Genomic DNA, 17,101 nt, shown 5'->3' on the forward strand with positions numbered 1-17,101 from the left:
CCAGTGGCCAGTGGCAATTTTCCTGGAGGTGCGCTACAGTCTAACACTCGTCCTACCCATCCCTCCCTCCCTCTCCCTGCACCAAGCTACCCTTCAAAAGTGTTTCCCCAATAAATATCTTGCAAGTCCAATTTGTCTCCGTGTCTGCTTCTCAGAGAACCCAAACTCACACAGCGATGTCGGGGTAGAGTGGAGGGGTCTGGGCTGAGATCCTTATCCCCCAGGCCCCTCCCTGGTCCCCTCTGAGAAGGGGCCAGTATAAGGCTGGGCTCCTATATCCCCAGGGCTCCCGGTCTCCCCAGGGCAGGGGCAGCCTCACCTCAGGTGTGGCCAGGCCCACCTGTGTGCTAGAAGGAAGCAAGCCATCTTGTCTCCGTTCCCACCCCAGCAGGGTCCCTCTCCCAGACAAACATGCAGCGCTGAGGCAAATCTGCTTTTTATCCAAGTGAGGAGGGAGGGGGGACAGGGAGCGTCCTGCTGGCCACGGATGTAGAGGCAGCTGCACACTGCAGTCCGGTCCTGACAGCTGGAGCCGAGGGGTTGTCTGCAGGAGGGAGGGTGGAGTGAGTGACGGCTCAGGAACCCCCCCGCATCCCTGTGTTCCGGGCTCTCTGCCTGGGAGGCAGAGGCAGGGAGCCCTGTCCACCCACCCTTGCCCCTCACATGGACCCACACACTTGTTCCTTCGTCCCTGCATGCCCCCATTTGCTAAGTGTGTGCATGCGTGTGTGCCGTTAACGCACTGGAATCCATGGGTAGCAGACTGGGAATGCAAGCCAGGGAGAGGCAGAAACGGGGAGATGCAAAAGAGAGAGGGAGATGCAGACATGCAGAGGGGAAAGACAGAAGCACAGGGACAAAGAGACCTGGGAGACAGAGACACAGAGACAAAGAGAGAGAGAGGGAGACAGGCAGACACAGAGAAGACAGAGGCAGAGGGAGGCCAGGCATGGTGGCCCTCATCTCAGACCCTCACCTCAGCATTTTGGCTGCAGGCAGGAGGATCACTTGAGCCCAGGAGTTTGACACCAGCCTGGGTAACATAGGAAGACCCCGTCTCTGGTACCTGTAGTCCCAGCTCCTTGGGAGGCTGAGGTGGGAGGATCGCTTGAGCCCAGGAGGTCGAGGCTGCAGTGAGCTGTGATTGTACCACTGCACTCCAGCCTGGACAACAGAGCGATGGGGGTGGCTCTGCCTGGCTACTCATGGTGGTCTCAGAGGTTGTGGGGGCTACCAGAGCTAGAACCTGTGGGTCCCTCTGCTCAAATTCAGATTCTCTGTCTTCCATGTGCTGGAAGCTGCTCGCTTTCCCCAGTAAGCAAGAGTTTTGGTTTTCAATAGGCCCATTTTCCTTGTAAGTGGGGCCTACGTTCGAGTCAGTGTGGTCTGAGTCTTTGGTGGAGGCTCCAAGAGTGGAGGCCTGTGCAGCTGTGCTAGATGTTTAAGCTACGTAAAGGATTTTCGTTTCTTTTTTTTTGAGATGGAGTCTCGCTCCGTTGCCCAAGCTGGAGTGCAGTGGCACGACCTTGGTTCACTGCAACCTCTGCCTCCCTAGTAGCTGGGATTACAGGTGTCCACCACCACGCCTGGCTAATTTTTGTATTTTTAGTAGAGATGGGGTTTCGCCATGGTTGCCAGGTTGGTCTCGAACTTCTGACCTCAGGTGATCCACCTGCCTCGACCTCCTAAAGTGCTGGAATTACAGGTGTGAGCCACCATGCCCGACCTCATAAGGGATTTTCTTTTCTTTTTTTTTTTTTTTGAGATGGGGTCTCGCTCTGCTGCTCAGGCTGGAGTGCAGTGGCTTGATCTTGGCTCCCTGCAGCCTCTGCCTCCCAGGTTCAAGCAATTCTCCCACCTCGGCCTCCCTAAGTGCTGGGATTACAGGCATGAGCCACTGTGCTCAGCCAGGATTTCCAAAAGTAACAGTAACTACAGGTGCTTACTTTTGCATTTTATTTTATTTTATTTTATTTTATTTTTTTTGAGACGGAGTCTCGCTCTGTCGCCCAGGCTGGAGTGCAGTGGCCGGATCTCAGCTCACTGCAAGCTCCGCCTCCCGGGTTCCCGCCATTCTCCTGCCTCAGCCTCCCGAGTAGCTGGGACTACAGGCGCCCACAACCGCGCCCGGCTAATTTTTTGTATTTTTAGTAGAGACGAGGTTTCACTGTGGTCTCGATCTCCTGACCTTGTGATCCGCCCGCCTTGGCCTCCCAAAGTGCTGGGATTACAGGCGTGAGCCACCGCGCCCGGCCTACTTTTGCATTTTATGTCAAGTTTCATGTTAGCTTACGCTTCACCTATGCAAACAGATGTTCATGCTTTCTTACACCAGTTCCTCCACTGAACCACAGCATGTAGCGTATAACTGGGGTGACTACTTCTTCAAATCTCACAAAGAATAATATATAACTGGAAGCATTCTGGATGCATAGGAGAAAAGTTAATTCTAGCTGGGTGTGGTGGTTCATGCCTGTAATCCCAGCACTTTGGGTGGCTGAAGCTGGCGGACCACCTGAGGTTAGGAGTTCGAGACCAGCCTGACCAACATGGAGAAACTCCGTCTCTACTAAAAATACAAAATTAGCCGAGTGTGGTGGCGCATGCCCGTAATCCCAGCTACTTGGGAGGCTGAGGCAAGAGAATTGCTTGAACTCGGGAGACAGAGGTTGCAGTGAGCCGAGATTGTGCCATTGCACTCCAGCCTAGGCAATAAGAGTGAAACTCCGTCTCAAAAAAAAAAAGTTAATTATTTACCTACATAAAATGTCCTAAGATAGTAGAGTTTAATTCTTTTACCAAACGCCTATTTGAGAGATGGATTCAGTCACCCATCCATCCATGTGCCAATAAATGCATTCATCCACTCATCTGTGTACCTATCACTCAGCCTCAACCATCTGTCCAACCACCCATTCATCATCTACCTATCTATCCAGAGAGCACGCACAAGCTAGGCGAACCCCGACTGTCCTATGGATAGTCCTACGGACCAGCCGACGCCCCTGCCCCAAGGAGTTCCCAAGTGTAACCGCAAGTTAAGGTGCCCCGGGGAAGTGACACAGGCACCCTCATTCCTTTTGTTCAGTAGGAGTCTCTGAGACCTCCCCAGTACCATGCTGCATGGGTGAGGCCGAGGACACAGAGAAGTATCAGGAAAGGCTCTTGTCCCTTTATCAGGCAAGCCTCCCTCCTCAACCATATCCATTCATGGTCCATTCACCAATCCACCACCTACCCACATCTACCCATTAAACAACCCATCCAGCCATCGATCCAACCACAGCTCAGCATCAACCAACCCATGCATTCACCCATCCAGCGCCCACTCATCTATCCATTCACCCATCCATCCACCCACCCATCTATCTGTTCACCCATCCATCCATCCGTTCACCCATCTATCCATCAAACAACTCATCCACCCACCCATCCATCAATCTACCCATCCACCCATCTATCCATTCACCCATCCATCCATCAATCAACTCATCCATCCATCCATCCACCCGTCCATCTACCCATCCAGCCATCCAGCCATCCATTCTTCCATCTATGTATCCATCCATCCTTCCACCTCCCTACCCAACCATCAACCTTTCCTGATTTCACACTTTTTGCTGGGCAACGCTAGGACCAAGGACACTAGGGACCTAGGTCTTACCCTCAAGGCACTCCCTGTCAGGTGGGAGAGACAGTAACCACGTAGACACAGCACATGGTCATACAAGCAGCAAGAGAGGTCGCTCAGACAATATGAACACCCAGAGAAGGCCAGAAAAATTGAGTTAAATCTTAAACACGTGAGAAGTTTTCTGGGTGGTGTGAAGACAGCCAAGGGCACTCCTGGTAAAGAGAAGAGCAGGAACAAGGACCAACTGGCCATCTGTGGACTGAGAGACATCATTAGTGCAGAGAGGCAGGAGAAACAGGGCCAAAATATGGGGGGGGCGTCCACAGGCCAGTGAGTGCTTCGGTGAAGAGGGAGCCACAGTAGGTCTTTGAGCAGAGGCAGCTAGCTGGAAAGGTGTGATTAGGAAAGAGATAGAAGGTAGAGAGGAAAGGGGAGTGAATGTGTTGTGGCTTCCCTTCTCCTGCCTCAGTTGGTCCTTCTTACTCCTCCTTTCCTAGGACTACAGGTCAGGAGAATCCCAGCTCCTCCACCTACGTGTTGTGTGGCCTTGGGCAAAAGTGGCGCCTTTTTTTTTTTTTTTTTTTTTGAGATGGAGTCTCGCTCTGTCGCCCAGGCTGGAGTGCGGTGGCGCTATCTCAGCTCACTGCAAGCTCTGCCTCCTGGGTTCACGCCATTCACACGCCCGGCCAGTTTTTTTTGTATTTTTAGTAGCGATGGGGTTTCACCAGGATAGTCTTTATCTCCTGACCTTGTGATCCGCCCGCCTCGGCCTCCCAAAGTGCTGGGATTACAGGCGTGAGCCACCACGCCCGGCAAAAGTGGCGCCTTTCTGAGCTTCAGTTTCCTCCACTGCAGAATGGGGATGGTAATAGTAGTGACCTCGGAGACCCAGTTACATCGAGAGGATTAAACGGGGCCTGGGCTGGGCTCGGTGGCTCACGTCCGTAATCCCAGCACTTTGGGAGGCTGAGGAGAACAGATCGCATGAGTTCAGGAGTTCGAGACCAGCCTGGCCCACATGGTAAAACCCTGTCTCTTCTAAAAATACAAAAATTAGGCCGGCAAGGTGGTGCACGCCTGTACTCCCAGCTATTTGGGAGGCTGAGGTGGGAGGATTGCTTGAGGCTAGGAGGTCGAGGCTGCCGTGAGCTGAGATCACACCACTGCACTCCAGCCTGGGTGACAGTGAGAGATCCTGTCTCAAAACAACCCCAAAGGACAACAACAAAACAAAACAAAATAAAACAAAACAAAATGAGGCCTGGTGCACCCGGAGGCTGGGGCAAGTGTGGCTCTCCCCGGGCGGGGGGCCTGTGTGACTCGGCCCCCACACTTCCCATCTCCAGCGGCAGGGTCTCACAGCCTTCCCCACGTCTGCACCGGTGCCTGCTGTCTCTGCGGTTCTCCGCCAGAGTCTGCCCGTCCCGGTCTCCACCCCGCCCTGGGACTCTACTTCCCCATGGCCGCTCTGTGTCTCCATCTGTCCATCGCTCCCCCGTCTGTCTCCATTCCCGTCCCTCCCTCGGTCCCTCCGTCTCCCCGCACTGCCCCGCCCGCCCCTCACCTGGGCCTCACTCGCTGCCCGCGCCCGCCGCCCCGGGCCCGGCCTCGAGCGTGGCGAGCTGCAGGCGCACGCGGCGGGAGCCTGCGGGCGGCGGGGGCGCGCGGGCGGCTCGGCGCGCTCTCCGGGAGCCGGGCGCGGGGCGCTGGCCCGCGGCGGCGGGCGCCGACCAGCGGCGGGAGAGCTTGCGCGCCAGGCGGGCGAGCGCCGAGGGCCGCAGGCCGTAGTCGCGCTCCAGCTCCTGGCGCGAGATCTCGATGTTGCCGGTGTACCAGAGGATCCAGCCCAGCAGGCTCAGGAACACCAGCAGCGCGCCCGAGTAGATGAGCAGGTCCCCGAAGTCGCGGCCGCGCACCTGCAGCTGCGCGAACACGCCAGTCAACAGCGCCGCCATGCCTGCCACGTCCAGCGCCACGGCCAGCAGCAGCGCCATCCGGCAGCGGCCCAGGCCAGCCGCGGGTGCGGGCGCGACGGCCGGCGCGGACGGTGCACCCGGCGGGGTCCCCTGCGAGGCGCACACCGCTGGCACCGCCGCCATGGCCCTGCACCGCCGCCGCTGGCGTCCAGAGAGAGCGTTCCGGGGTGCGGCCCGGCCCGGGGCGGGGTCAGGGGACGGCGCCAGGTGTGCCAAGCTCACGCCTGGTCACCTGAGCCCGGCTGGGCGCAAACCGACCCCGGCCGTGGTTTCCGTGCAGGGGCTATTATTGCTCAGAGGCCTGCGCCGGTGGTAGCCAGGGGCACAGCCACGGGTGCTTCAGGGGCCGTGCCACCCAGGGAGGTCACACATGGTCAAAAATCAGGGCATTTCAGTGGTGGCAGCGTGGGACACTCGGAGCCGGGCGTGGCGTTATTTCTGCTCAGTGTCCGCCTCCCGAAGCCAGTGCAGATTAGACAGTGCAGATCAGACAAGGCCCTTAGACGCCTAGGAGCTCTGGGACTCGAGAACCAGCAGTCGGGATGGTCTAAGAGGGGGGAAGCTCGGGGCTCAGCGGAAGCTGAGTTTCCTTTACTCAGAGCGTGTCTTCTGGAGTCTCCTGTGTGCCCAGCGAATGAAGCCAAGGGAACAAAGACGGACGAGACCCATCAGGTCCAGAGCGCACCCGTGGAGAAGGCTGGGCGAACCCCGACTGTCCTATGGATAGTCCTATGGACCAGACGAGGCCCCTGCCCCAAGGAGTTCCCAGGTGTAACCACAAATTAAGGAGCCCTGGGGAGGTGACACAGGCACCCTCGTTACTTTTGTTCAGCAGGAGTCTCTGAGGCCTCCCCAGCACCATGCCGCGTGGGTGAGGTCGAGGACACAGAGAGATATCAGGCAAGGCTCCTGCCCCTTTAGGGTGGCCCTGACAACGGATCATAACCTCCCAGGGAGCTGATGGGGTGTGACAGGCACACTGCAGGCTGGAGGCACAGGTGGAGGGCAGGGAAGAGGACTGGCAAATCTACAGAATCCTAAGGGGAGCCAACAGCAGCCACATGCAAATCTCCCTCCCTCCAAACAACTCTCCCGTAGAGGGCATCCGCGCTCCCCTGGGGTGGCAGTCTGCGAGAAGTTTCCGTGTAGGTTCTCCCCAGGCTTAAACAGTCCAAAAGTTTTATTTCAAGAAAACTCTGGGGAGGGCGAACTGCATGGGGGCTGCCGAGATTAGCCGAGAGATTCCGAATGAAGACGGAATGTTTCCGAACAGACACACCTCTCCGAAGAGCGTTTCCGGAGGGTTCCGAAAATGCCCGAGCGGGCCTCGGCGCCTTCATTGGCCATCACCGCGAGGGCTTACGAAGACCGGAAATATCCAAAGGTGCCGGGGCTAGGCTTAAATAGTTCACGCATTCACCAGTTCGTTCATAGAACAAACGTTCGTTGAGCGCCCATCATATGCCAATCACAGTGACAAGCGCTGGGTGAGCAATACCGGAGAGACAACGATGAGGCGTGGGTCCCAGGACCTCTCGAATTGGAGCCACTCAGAAATCCAGCGGTGGAGTTCCGAAAACTTCCGAACGGTCCTCGGAACACGCTCTCGGCTCTCTAACCGAAGAGTTCCGAATATTCCCGAGCGTTGAGCGATTGGTAGGCGGAAGTAGCCGAATATCATCGAGCCGCCTCGGAGGTGGGGACCGACAACTCCCGTTGCGCCCGCCCAGAGAGGAAGCGGAAATGCGTGTACGGTATTAAAGGCGTCGTCCCGCCTCCTCCCAACCTCTTTCCGTCTCGGGTCGCCGCTGCGAGAGGAGGTGAGGGTCCGTCTTCTTGGTGTGGCCGCCATCTCGCGCCCGCCGCCCACTCCCTCGCAGCCCTGTGCCTGCCTTCTCCCCTTGCGCCTCAAGGGTCCTTGGCGGACCCCAGCCCCACCCCTGAAGTCGTTGTGAATTCTCAAGTTCTTTTCCCCTCACTCTCCCGGAAGTTAGTCTCGGCTGCCTGAGTTCGGTCCCGCCGCCTTAGGTCACTTAGTCCCGCCCGACGGAGTTCTAGGCGGCTGTCTGCCCTCAGGGGTCTCCCATTCACCCACGTTCCCAGTCGCCGACTTCGTCTGCTGTCCTAGCGGGGCCCCCGGCCCAACGCCGGTTTAGTTCTCAGGGTCTGACGCTTTCCACGTGCCCGTTTCCCCGCAGCCGCCGCCATGTCTGCGCATCTGCAATGGATGGTCGTGCGGAACTGCTCCAGTTTCCTGATCAAGAGGAATAAGCAGACCTACAGTACTGTAAGTGGGGCCCGGATGCGTGGCTCCTGCGGGAGGAGGGTCCTGGGTCCCTGTCTCTGGGTCAGCGGGCGGGACCTTCTCATGTCTCCGGGTCCCATCTTCACGATTCCTTGTGCCGCCTCCTTCCCAGGAGCCCAATAACTTGAAGGCCCGCAATTCCTTCCGCTACAACGGGCTGATTCACCGCAAGACCGTGGGCGTGGAGCCGGCAGCCGACGGCAAAGGCGTCGTGGTGGTCATTAAGCGGAGATCCGGTGAGTTTTGTCTGGTTTGGGCCAGAGAGCGGCCCGTTTCCCCGGGCAGGGAGCTGTGATTTTTTAACTGTCAGGTAGGAGGAGTGATAACTGCCATTGCGGCGGGCATCCCTGGCGCCAGGGTGTTGGTCTGGGAACCGGTTTCGCTCTCGGCCGACTGTCTGTGAGCCGCGCGCGTCTGAGCCTGTGTCCTCACCTGTAAAGTGGAGAAACAAAAAAGGACCTGAACTTCCCCGGTGGTGGTTGAGAGTGAAGGCACGGGGTTGATGTTTTCAGATGAAATCCTGAAAGTGAGTCAGGGTGGCGATGGATGGCTTCATCCCACAGGTGGGAAAATTGAGGCACAATAGGGGAGGGGCCCTCGCTGCCACACTTAGAAGGGAACAGGCTGGGTTGGTCGCAGCCATTTGACCCCCATTCCGCCTGTGTAGGTTAGAGAAGAGGTTTTGAGGACCCCACTCCATACGTTCTGCTGTCAGGTGCAGGCCGTTTTGAGGGAGTCCCTGAGTGTTCATGGGAGTCGGGGGCGACTGACGAGGAGTCCAGCTTCACATGTGTTCTTGCCAGGGCTGTGTTTTCTTTTTTTAGAGTGAGTTTTTCTCAGGTCCTTGATTGGAACTGCTTCAGAGCCAAGGGTCCATTGATTCAATGGCAGCAGCAAACGCAGTCTTGGCTAGTGATCCTCCTGCTTCAGGGACACGTAGTCCAGAGAGCAGGCAATTGCTTGGCACCTGGGGACCCCATTTTGGGGTGTCCTGAAAGCTTTCCCCTCTTGGATTGCCGAATACATGGGTGGCCCTTCCTAGACGAAGGGACTGGATTGAGTGAGGCTGGGTCTCTCAGCCAAGCTGATGTTTAACCACTGCTGTGGGGATGGGCCTGGGGTTCCTGGGAAGTTGTTCATAGCCAGGAGTGTGGGCTCTGGCCAGACCTGGATCAGCTCCTAACTGAAGCAGCAGCTTCCTGGCATGAGAAAGGAGTGTTTTCGTGGTGGACAGAATTGGGCTATGAGTGTGACAAGCTGTGTCCTCAGTACTCTGTGATGAGTGAGCCTCTGTTAAATGGACAGGTGGGGAAACAGCTACCTGCTGGCCTGTCCGGGCGCCTGCCATGGGCCCAGGGTGCTCAGCTTCTCAGTGTGAGACTGTCCACACCTGCGAGTTGCGCTAAAGGTGCAGGTTAGGTGGACTGACCCCAGGACCTCCCTAACCCCCAACCAGGCCAGCGGAAGCCTGCCACCTCCTACGTGCGGACCACCATCAACAAGAATGCTCGCGCCACGCTCAGCAGCATCAGACACATGATCCGCAAGAACAAGTACCGCCCCGACCTGCGCATGGTGAGCTGGGGTTTGGGGGTCAGGCGGGGGGGTGGCCCGTGCTATGGGGAAGGGCCTCCCACTACTGGTTGCATATGGGCTGGAGAGGGATGGATTCTTGCTTTCAACCTACTCCCCACCCCCAGCATGGGCCTAGGGGACAGCTTGTGGAGTGTGTGAGCTGAGCCTTGCTCTGCCCCCACCCCAACCCCCCTCCAGGCAGCCATCCGCAGGGCCAGCGCCATCCTGCGCAGCCAGAAGCCTGTGATGGTGAAGAGGAAGCGGACCCGCCCTACCAAGAGCTCCTGAGCCCCCTGCCCCCAAAGCAATAAAGAGTCAGCTGGCTTTCTCACCTGCCTGGACTGGGCCTCCCTTTGTGAAGCGCTGTGGGGAGCTCTGGCCCTGTGTGTTGTCATTCAGGCCATGTCATCAGAATTCTGCATGTCACCTTGTCCATCTGGAGGTGATGGCTGGCCATGGAGGAGAGGTGGGGTAGCTGAGCTGCCTTGGCCCTGGTTGGGGCAAGGGTCATTGTCTTCATGGAAAAAGCTTGCTGACTTGTTACTGAGACCTACTGTCCCATTGTGAGGTGGCCTGAAGAATCCCAGCTGGGGCAGTGGCTTCCATTGAGAAGCAGAAAGGCGTTTTCTAACCCAGAAGGGTGCGGGCTGAGGGCTGGGCCCTGGTGCTGCAGCAGGGTTTGGGGACTTGGGGTGTTCCCAAGACCTGGGGGACGACAGGCATCACCTGAGGAAGGTGACTCACATGCAGAGAGAGGGCACAGCCACGCGTGGAGGGGATGCGCTTTGGTTGATGCGGCCTCGTCTCTGAGATGGGCAGCTTGCTGGATAGTGACTCACACCCGTAAGGGAGGTGGCAACCCCAGGGTACAGCCAGTGGACGTTGAACAGCCTTAGCATCGTCCCCCTACTCCAGCCCTCCAGCCCTCCAGCTGTCCCCATCCCTCCCCAGTCTCTCTGAGCTGGCTCTTGTCTCAGGTATCAACTCAGTGGCCACTCCTGGGCCGCCCTGTCACCCAAGCTGTCCTGATTGCCCAGTCCTCCTGTTTTCTTTGGCCTGTTTGCTCCCTACCATTTATGACAGCTTCTGAGGCCAGGAGTTTGAGACCATCCTAGGCAACATAGTGACAGACAGTCTGTAAAGTAAAACTACCTGGGTGCGCTGGTGTGCTGCCTGTGGTCCCAGCTCCTCAGAGGTTGAGTAGAGGCTGAGGTGGGCGCAGCACTTGAGCCAAGAGTTTGAGGCTGCAGTGAGCCCATGAGCCCACTATTGCAGTCCAGCCTGGAAGACAGCGTGACACTCGAGAGAGAGGCTTGGATGGGGAAAGAGTCATGCTAGGCACCTGTAAACCACTGCCAGGGACCGAGGATCCAGCATCCAGGACACCCCTGGTTCTGGCCATCCTGGGGTACCCGATTTAGAGAAGGACTTTACTCCCTGTCTGAGACTACCCATGGCCTTGTGACAGAGTAAAGGGACTGTCGGCCTTGACTTGCCATTGGTTGGGGTCATAGAGGGCTGGGAGCCCTGCGTTTTGGGGCAGACAACTGCCCTTCCGACCTCAGACCTGTCTGCTCCAGCTTTGCCCAGCTTGAAGGAGAGCAAATCTGACCACTTCTTGCCAGCCCCTGTCTGCTGTGGATTATCATATCCTCTGTCCTTCCCTTAGTTGGGTCTGTTAACTTGGATTGAGGGGTTGCTGTAGGACTGAGTTGGGTGACTTGGTATCTGCTCAGGACCCTCGCTGTCCCAGTCCCACTCAGGCCCACCTATGGCTTGCCTCACTCCACTGGGACTCCACCTTCATAAGGAGAGCTCACTGCTCACCTTAGTAAATGGCACCTTCTCGTGAGGCCTGCCCCTCGCACCTGCTTCAGTTGTCGTCCACAGCACTGATTTCCAGCCAACAAGCTGGCAGGTTTGTCTGTCATGTTTTTCTTATGTTGGCGGGTAAGGGGTTTGTCTAGCACACCAGCATACAATAGATGCTGAATGAATGGGGGATATTGAATGTATTAAGGCCTGAGGCCCCCCAGGCCTGAGAGTTTGCTTGTAGGAGACTTTTTTTGGAGATGGAGTCTCACTGTGTTGGCGAGGCTGGAGTGCAGTGGCACGATCTCGGCTCACTACAACCTCCACCTCCTGGGTTCAAGCGATTCTCCTGCCTCAGCCTCCTGAGTAGCTGGGACTACAGGTGGGTATTACCACACCCAGTTCAGTATTGTATTTTTAGTAGAGACTATTTCACCATTTTGCCCGGGCTGCTTTGGAACTCCTGACTTCAAATGACCCACCTGCCTCGGCCTCCCAAAGTGCTGGGATTACAGGCGCCTGAGGCTTTCTGATGTGGCTGCTGCTGCTCAGGTGGTCTTGTCCTTTAACTGCCTCCTTGCCTGCCCTGGAGCCTTGCCCCTCTAGGCCCAGCCCCCTGTGGAGTCCTGCTGGCTGCCTCCATCCCTGTCTGAATTCTCCCTGCTGTGTGGCCTCCCCGGTCTCATCCATAACACAGCCCAGCTTAGTGGACCTCTGTTCTGCGGGTGGCCAGCCCGTCTGTGTGGCTGGGCTGGGGAGGCTACGTCTGGTCCCTGAGTGCTACTGGTGGGTTGGGGTGGAGGAACCAGGAGAGGGCTGGAGGGGGAGAGTTGGTCTCAGCCCCAGGGAGTTTGGAGTCCCCAGTGTGCAGAGCAAACATAGATGCACCGTTTCCCTCCTCCAGACCTCATCTTGGAGAGGGAGGTGTTGGATGGGGCCGTCTATTGAAGCTTTATTCACACAAATCACGTCTGTTGGCCTGGAAATTGGAAAACAGGTTAAACCAAAAACATGATATTAAAATAAGCAGGCAGGCTCACCATAGTAAAAATGCCGAAAGCCAAAGACACAATTTGGAGAACAGAAGGAAAGCGTCTTGTCACGTATGGAAGGTCCCCGATAAAGTTAGTAGCTGCCCTCATCAGAAACAACAGGCCCAGGCAGTGGGGACGTACCCAAAGTGCTGAAAGGACCCCCCAGGTCATCCTGTCCCCAAGAGTGATGCCGCCAGCATTCCCAGCTCGGGGCTAATGGTTCACAGAAGCCAGGAATCAAACTGCCCGGGTTCCAGTCCCAGCTCTGCCAGTTGTGCCCAGCTGTGGGGACTTGGGCAGCTCATTTAGTAGTTCCGTGCCTCAGTTTCCCATAAGTAAAAGGCCGTTTCGAGTGCCTTTCACAGACCTGCATAAGGCAGGTGAGTGTTCACCGCTGTCTCTCCAGCTCTTAGTCTAGTAACTGCACGGTGAGTGAACCCAGGGCGCACCCGGGAAGGCTGCCAAGCCCAGTTGTGTGCAGAGCGCTGGGGACTCCAGACTCCCCACAGCAGCAGAGACTCGGGACTGAGGTGTGCTCTGTTCACAGGACATGCTGGCATCCACTTGTCAGGGCTGCGTTGCTGTGGCTGTGCAACCTTGTGCAAGTTCCTTGACCTCTATGTGTCTTCGTACCCTCATCTGTAACATGTCAATCGACCTTACTACTCAGGGTTGATGAGAAGATGAAATGTGCAGAACCTGCTTCACTGTGCCCACAAATCTTGATTGTAGGAATAAATTAATGACTTTTTATAAATGATCAGATGGACTCAGATGATCACAAATGTCTTCACATGCCTATGACACATTTGCACACAAACTAATGCTCGTGTTCCCCGAGCACCTGGAAGACACCAGATCCATGTGCAGTAATGCCTGGTGGCTCCAGGTCTGCCCTGCCGTCCTGGGGGGCCGTGAGCTTTCCCAGCCTCCTGCCTGTGTTTGTTTCTGTCCTCGGCTGCATTTCCAGCCCAGGCTGTTTGGCTCTGCCCGGGAATTGTATTGATTCCCCTTTGTTTTTCTTGTAGTCAGTTACTGGAATAAAATCATCTACTTTAAAATCTTTCATTGTGAAATATGCATGTGGTCTTGAAAAACTGCAAATGTGGCCGGGCGCGGTGGCTCAAGCCTATAATCCCAGCACTTTGGGAGGCCAAGACGGGCGGATCACGAGGTCAGGAGTTCAAGACCATCCTGGCTAACACGGTGAAACCCCGTCTCTACTAAAAAATACAAAAAACTGGCCGGGCGAGGTGGCGGGTGCCTGTAGTCCCGGCTACTCGGGAGGCTGAGGCAGGAGAATGGCGTAAAAACCCGGGAGGTGGAGCTTGCAGTGAGCTGAGATCCGGCCACTGCACTCCAGCCTGGGCGACACAGCGAGACTCCGTCTCAAAAAAAAAAAAAAAAAAAAAAAAAAAAAAAAACTGCAAATGAAAGAGGAGTATGCAGGGGAAGAAAATCTCAGAATCCCAGCCCCTAAGTCAGCCACCTGCACTTCTCCTTTTTGGAAACTTCACGCATATGCATGCAGATCTCATCTTTTTGTTTAAGAGACAGTGTCTCACTGTTGCCTGGGCTGGAGTGCAGTGGCGCAGTCACGGCTCACTGCAGCCTCCAACTCCTGGGCGCTCTCAATTGTCCCACCTCAGCCCCTTGTGTAGCTGGTCTAAGGTGTGCAGCACCATGCCTGGCTAATTTATAAAGATATTTTGTAGAGACAGGGTCTCACTTTGTTGCCCAGGCTGGTCTTGACATCCTGGGCGCAAGCAGTCCTCCTGCCTCGGCCTCCCGAAGTGTTGGGATTATAAGCGTGAGCCACCGCACCCTCGTCTTTTAATGTCCTACACAGCGTGGAGCATGGCAACAGGAACCTCCACCTTGCTGCTTTTCCGTCACGCACTGGGCTGTCTCTCGTCAGCACACACAGGCTGCGGGCCCCTTTCGGTGGCTCTCAGCGGATATGCTGCATTGACGAAGCCATTTATTTAAACACACCCCTCAATGGCTAATCCCCCAGAGGCTCCCCAGCACCCCTCTCCTCTGTTCCTCTTGAACACCTGGCCCTCCCCCAGGCCCAGCCATCCCTAGCATGTCCGCATCACACCTCCAGCGGCCCCTGCTCCCATCGACCTCCCACACCCGCCTGCTCTCCTGCTGTCCCTCCAGGCTGTTCTCTACACAGAAGCAAATTGATCTTTACAAATGATAAATCAGACGTGTCATCCCCCTTGGCCGACGCCCCCCTCCATGATGAATGGAAGCCCAAACCCTTCTCTAGGGCCAGCAAGGTCTTGGATCTGGCCCTGTCCAGTCTCCCCAGCCTCCTTAGGCTGCCATCTCTAAGGCCTCTCTCCTCCCTGAAGCTCCTAGCTGGTCCCTAGGCTCAGACTAAGACTGTCTCCAAAAAAAAAAAAAAAAAAAAAGATATTCACATAACATAAAGTCCATGCTTTTACAGTGCACAATTCAGTGCTTTTTAGTTTTCACAAAGCTTTGCAACCACAACCCCTATCTTATTCCAGAACATTTCGTCATCCCGAATGGACACCCAGTATCCATAAAGCAGCCACTCCTACTCATGTTCCCTCTAGCCCCTGGCAATCGCCAACCTTTTTTTTTTTTTTTTTTTGAGACAGAGTTTCGCTCTGTTGCCCAGGCTGGAGTGCAATGGCATGACCTCAGCGCACTGTGATCTCAGCTCACTGCAACCTTTGCCTCCTGGGTTCAAGCGATTCTCCTGCCTCAGCCCCTCAAGTAGCTGGGATTACAGGCACCTGCCACCACACCCAGCTAATTTTTGTATTTTTAGTAGAGATGGGGTTTCACTCTGTTGGCCAGGCTGTTCTCGAACTCCTGACCTCCAGTGATCCGCCCGCCTCGGCCTCCCAAAGTGCTGGGATTACAGGTGTGAGCCACCGTGCCCAGCCACAAATCTATTTTGTTTTTAAGAGACCCGGTCTCGGCCGGGCGCGGTGGCTCAAGCCTGTAATCCCAGCACTTTGGGAGGCCGAGACGGGCGGATCACGAGGTCAGGAGATCGAGACCATCCTGGCTAACACGGTGAAACCCCTTCTCTACTAAAAAGTACAAAAAACTAGCCAGGCGAGGTGGTGGGCGCCTGTAGTCCCAGCTACTCCGGAGGCTGAGGCAGGAGAATGGCTTAAACCCGGGAGGCGGAGCTTGCAGTGAGCTGAGATCTGGCCACTGCACTCCAGCCTGGGCGACAGAGCCAGACTCCGTCTCAAAAAAAAAAAAAAAAAAAAAAGAGACCCGGTCTCAGCGAGTGGCTCACGCCTGTAATCCCAGCACTTTGGGAGGCCGAGGCTGGCGGATCACGAGGTCAGGAGATCGAGACCATCCTGGTGAACACAGTGAAATCCCGTCTCTACTAAAACTACAAAAAAATTAGCCAGGCGTGGTGGTGGGCACCTGTAGTCCCAGCTTCTAGGGAGGCTGAGGCAGGAGAATGGCGTGAACCCGGGAGGCAGTGGAGCTTGCAGTGAGCTGAGATCCGGCCACTGCACTCCAGCCTGGGCGACAGAGCGAGACTCCGTCTCAGAAAAAAAAAAAAGATCAAAATTTCTACAATGAAATGGCTCCCTCTCATTCTCGTGTCTGGGACAACCAGTTCCCTTGATCAGGGACACCTAATGTTAGCAGGTTCTTGTGTATTTTTCTGGAGAAACTCTATGCAAATGCGGGGAAATGTATATATATGTATTCTTTTGACCCCACTTCTTTACATGGCTGGTAGTGTCCCATGCACGGCGTTTTGCACCTGCTGTTTTGACTCAACGGTAATCTTCGGCTGAGCGTGGTGGCACACGCCTGTTATCCTTGCACTTTGGGAGGCTGAGATGCGAAGATCCCTTGAACCCAGGAGTTTGAGACCAGCCTGGCCAACATAGTGAGATTCTATCTGTACAAAAACAATGAGCTGGACGTGGTAGTGTACACGTAGTTCCAGTTCCTTGGGAGGCTGAGACTGGAGGATCACTTGAGCCCGGGAGTTTGAAGTCGCAGTGAGCTATGTTGGCACCACTGCACTCCAGCCTGAGCAACAAGAATGTAACCTTGCAAAAATAAAAAACTTTAAAATTAGAAATTCTGAAATACAGCATACACACAGAAAAGTGCGTAAAATGTATTTATACACTTAAAAAAATCATAAAACACCTATGTAACCAATACCCAGGTCAGGAAATGGGACCCTCAAAACCACCGAAGTTTTCAACCCTGGCTGGAGGTAAACAGTATTCTCACTTTTAGGAAAGTCCTGCCCTGCCCTGCCCTCCCCTCGCCTCCCCTCGCCTCCCCTCCCTTCCCCTCCCTTCCCCTCCCCTTTCTTTTCTTTTTTTTTTGTTTTAAATTTTTTGAGACGGTATCTCGGTGTCTCGCTCTGTGGCCCAGGTTGGAGGGCAGTGGCCCAATCTCGGCTCACTGCAAGCTCCGCCTCCCGGGTTCACACCATTCTCCTGCCTCAGACTCCCAAGTAGCTGGGACTACAGGCGCCTGCCACCTCGCCCGGCTAAGTTTTTGTATTTTTAGTAGAGATGGGTTTTCACTGTGTTAGCCAGGATGGTCTGGATCTCCTGACCTCGTGATCTGCCCACCTTGGCTTCCCAGAGTGCTGGGATTACAGGCGTGAGCCACGGTGCCCGGTCCCCCTCCTGTTTCTTTTCTGAAGCAAGCTCTGGCTCTGTTGCCCAGGCTACAGTGCAGTGGCATGATCTTGGCTCACTGCAACCTCTGCCTGCCAGGCTCA

General features: G+C 55.7%; 2 protein-coding genes across 5 annotated transcripts; one reads left to right on the top strand and one right to left on the bottom strand.

Annotated features, from left to right (window-relative positions):
• Window positions 1-422: 422 nt before the first annotated feature.
• On the bottom strand, window positions 423-5,995 carry TMEM238 (transmembrane protein 238). The gene is made up of 2 exons (XM_025369040.1): window positions 5,199-5,995; window positions 423-544 (listed from the first exon to the last, which is right to left on the bottom strand). The coding sequence occupies exon 1, from the start codon at window positions 5,731-5,733 to the stop codon at window positions 5,206-5,208; it is 528 nt and encodes a 175-aa protein (XP_025224825.1). The 5' UTR covers window positions 5,734-5,995; the 3' UTR covers window positions 423-544; window positions 5,199-5,205.
• A 1,336-nt stretch (window positions 5,996-7,331) lies between these two features.
• RPL28 (ribosomal protein L28) lies at window positions 7,332-13,412 on the top strand. Of its 4 annotated transcripts, none has more exons than XM_025369041.1 (5): window positions 7,332-7,430; window positions 7,809-7,897; window positions 8,028-8,151; window positions 9,372-9,490; window positions 12,884-13,412. In XM_025369041.1, exons 2-5 carry the CDS (start codon window positions 7,817-7,819, stop codon window positions 13,010-13,012), a joined length of 453 nt encoding a protein of 150 aa, XP_025224826.1. In that variant the 5' UTR covers window positions 7,332-7,430; window positions 7,809-7,816; the 3' UTR covers window positions 13,013-13,412. The 4 variants fall into 4 exon arrangements, with proteins under 4 accessions (XP_025224826.1, XP_025224827.1, XP_025224828.1 ...); XM_025369042.1 differs by lacking the exon at window positions 12,884-13,412 and adding an exon at window positions 9,689-9,825; XM_025369043.1 differs by lacking the exon at window positions 12,884-13,412 and adding an exon at window positions 9,689-9,825 and having other exon boundaries at window positions 8,028-8,121.
• Window positions 13,413-17,101: the final 3,689 nt, after the last annotated feature.

The sequence above is a fragment of the Theropithecus gelada genome, chromosome 19 (assembly GCF_003255815.1).
Source record: "Theropithecus gelada isolate Dixy chromosome 19, Tgel_1.0, whole genome shotgun sequence".
NCBI lineage: Eukaryota > Metazoa > Chordata > Mammalia > Primates > Cercopithecidae > Theropithecus > Theropithecus gelada.

Excerpts from the sequence above, each read along its gene's own strand:
- TMEM238 (XM_025369040.1), bottom strand. The coding sequence starts at position 5,733 with ATGGCGGCGGTGCCAGCGGTGTGCGCCTCGCAGGGGACCCCGCCGGGT.
- RPL28 (XM_025369041.1), top strand. The coding sequence starts at position 7,817 with ATGTCTGCGCATCTGCAATGGATGGTCGTGCGGAACTGCTCCAGTTTC. Across the intron at positions 8,152-9,371 it reads GGTCATTAAGCGGAGATCCG|GCCAGCGGAAGCCTGCCACC; the intron begins GTGAGTTTTGTC and ends ACCCCCAACCAG. Across the intron at positions 9,491-12,883 it reads ACCGCCCCGACCTGCGCATG|GACATGCTGGCATCCACTTG; the intron begins GTGAGCTGGGGT and ends CTCTGTTCACAG.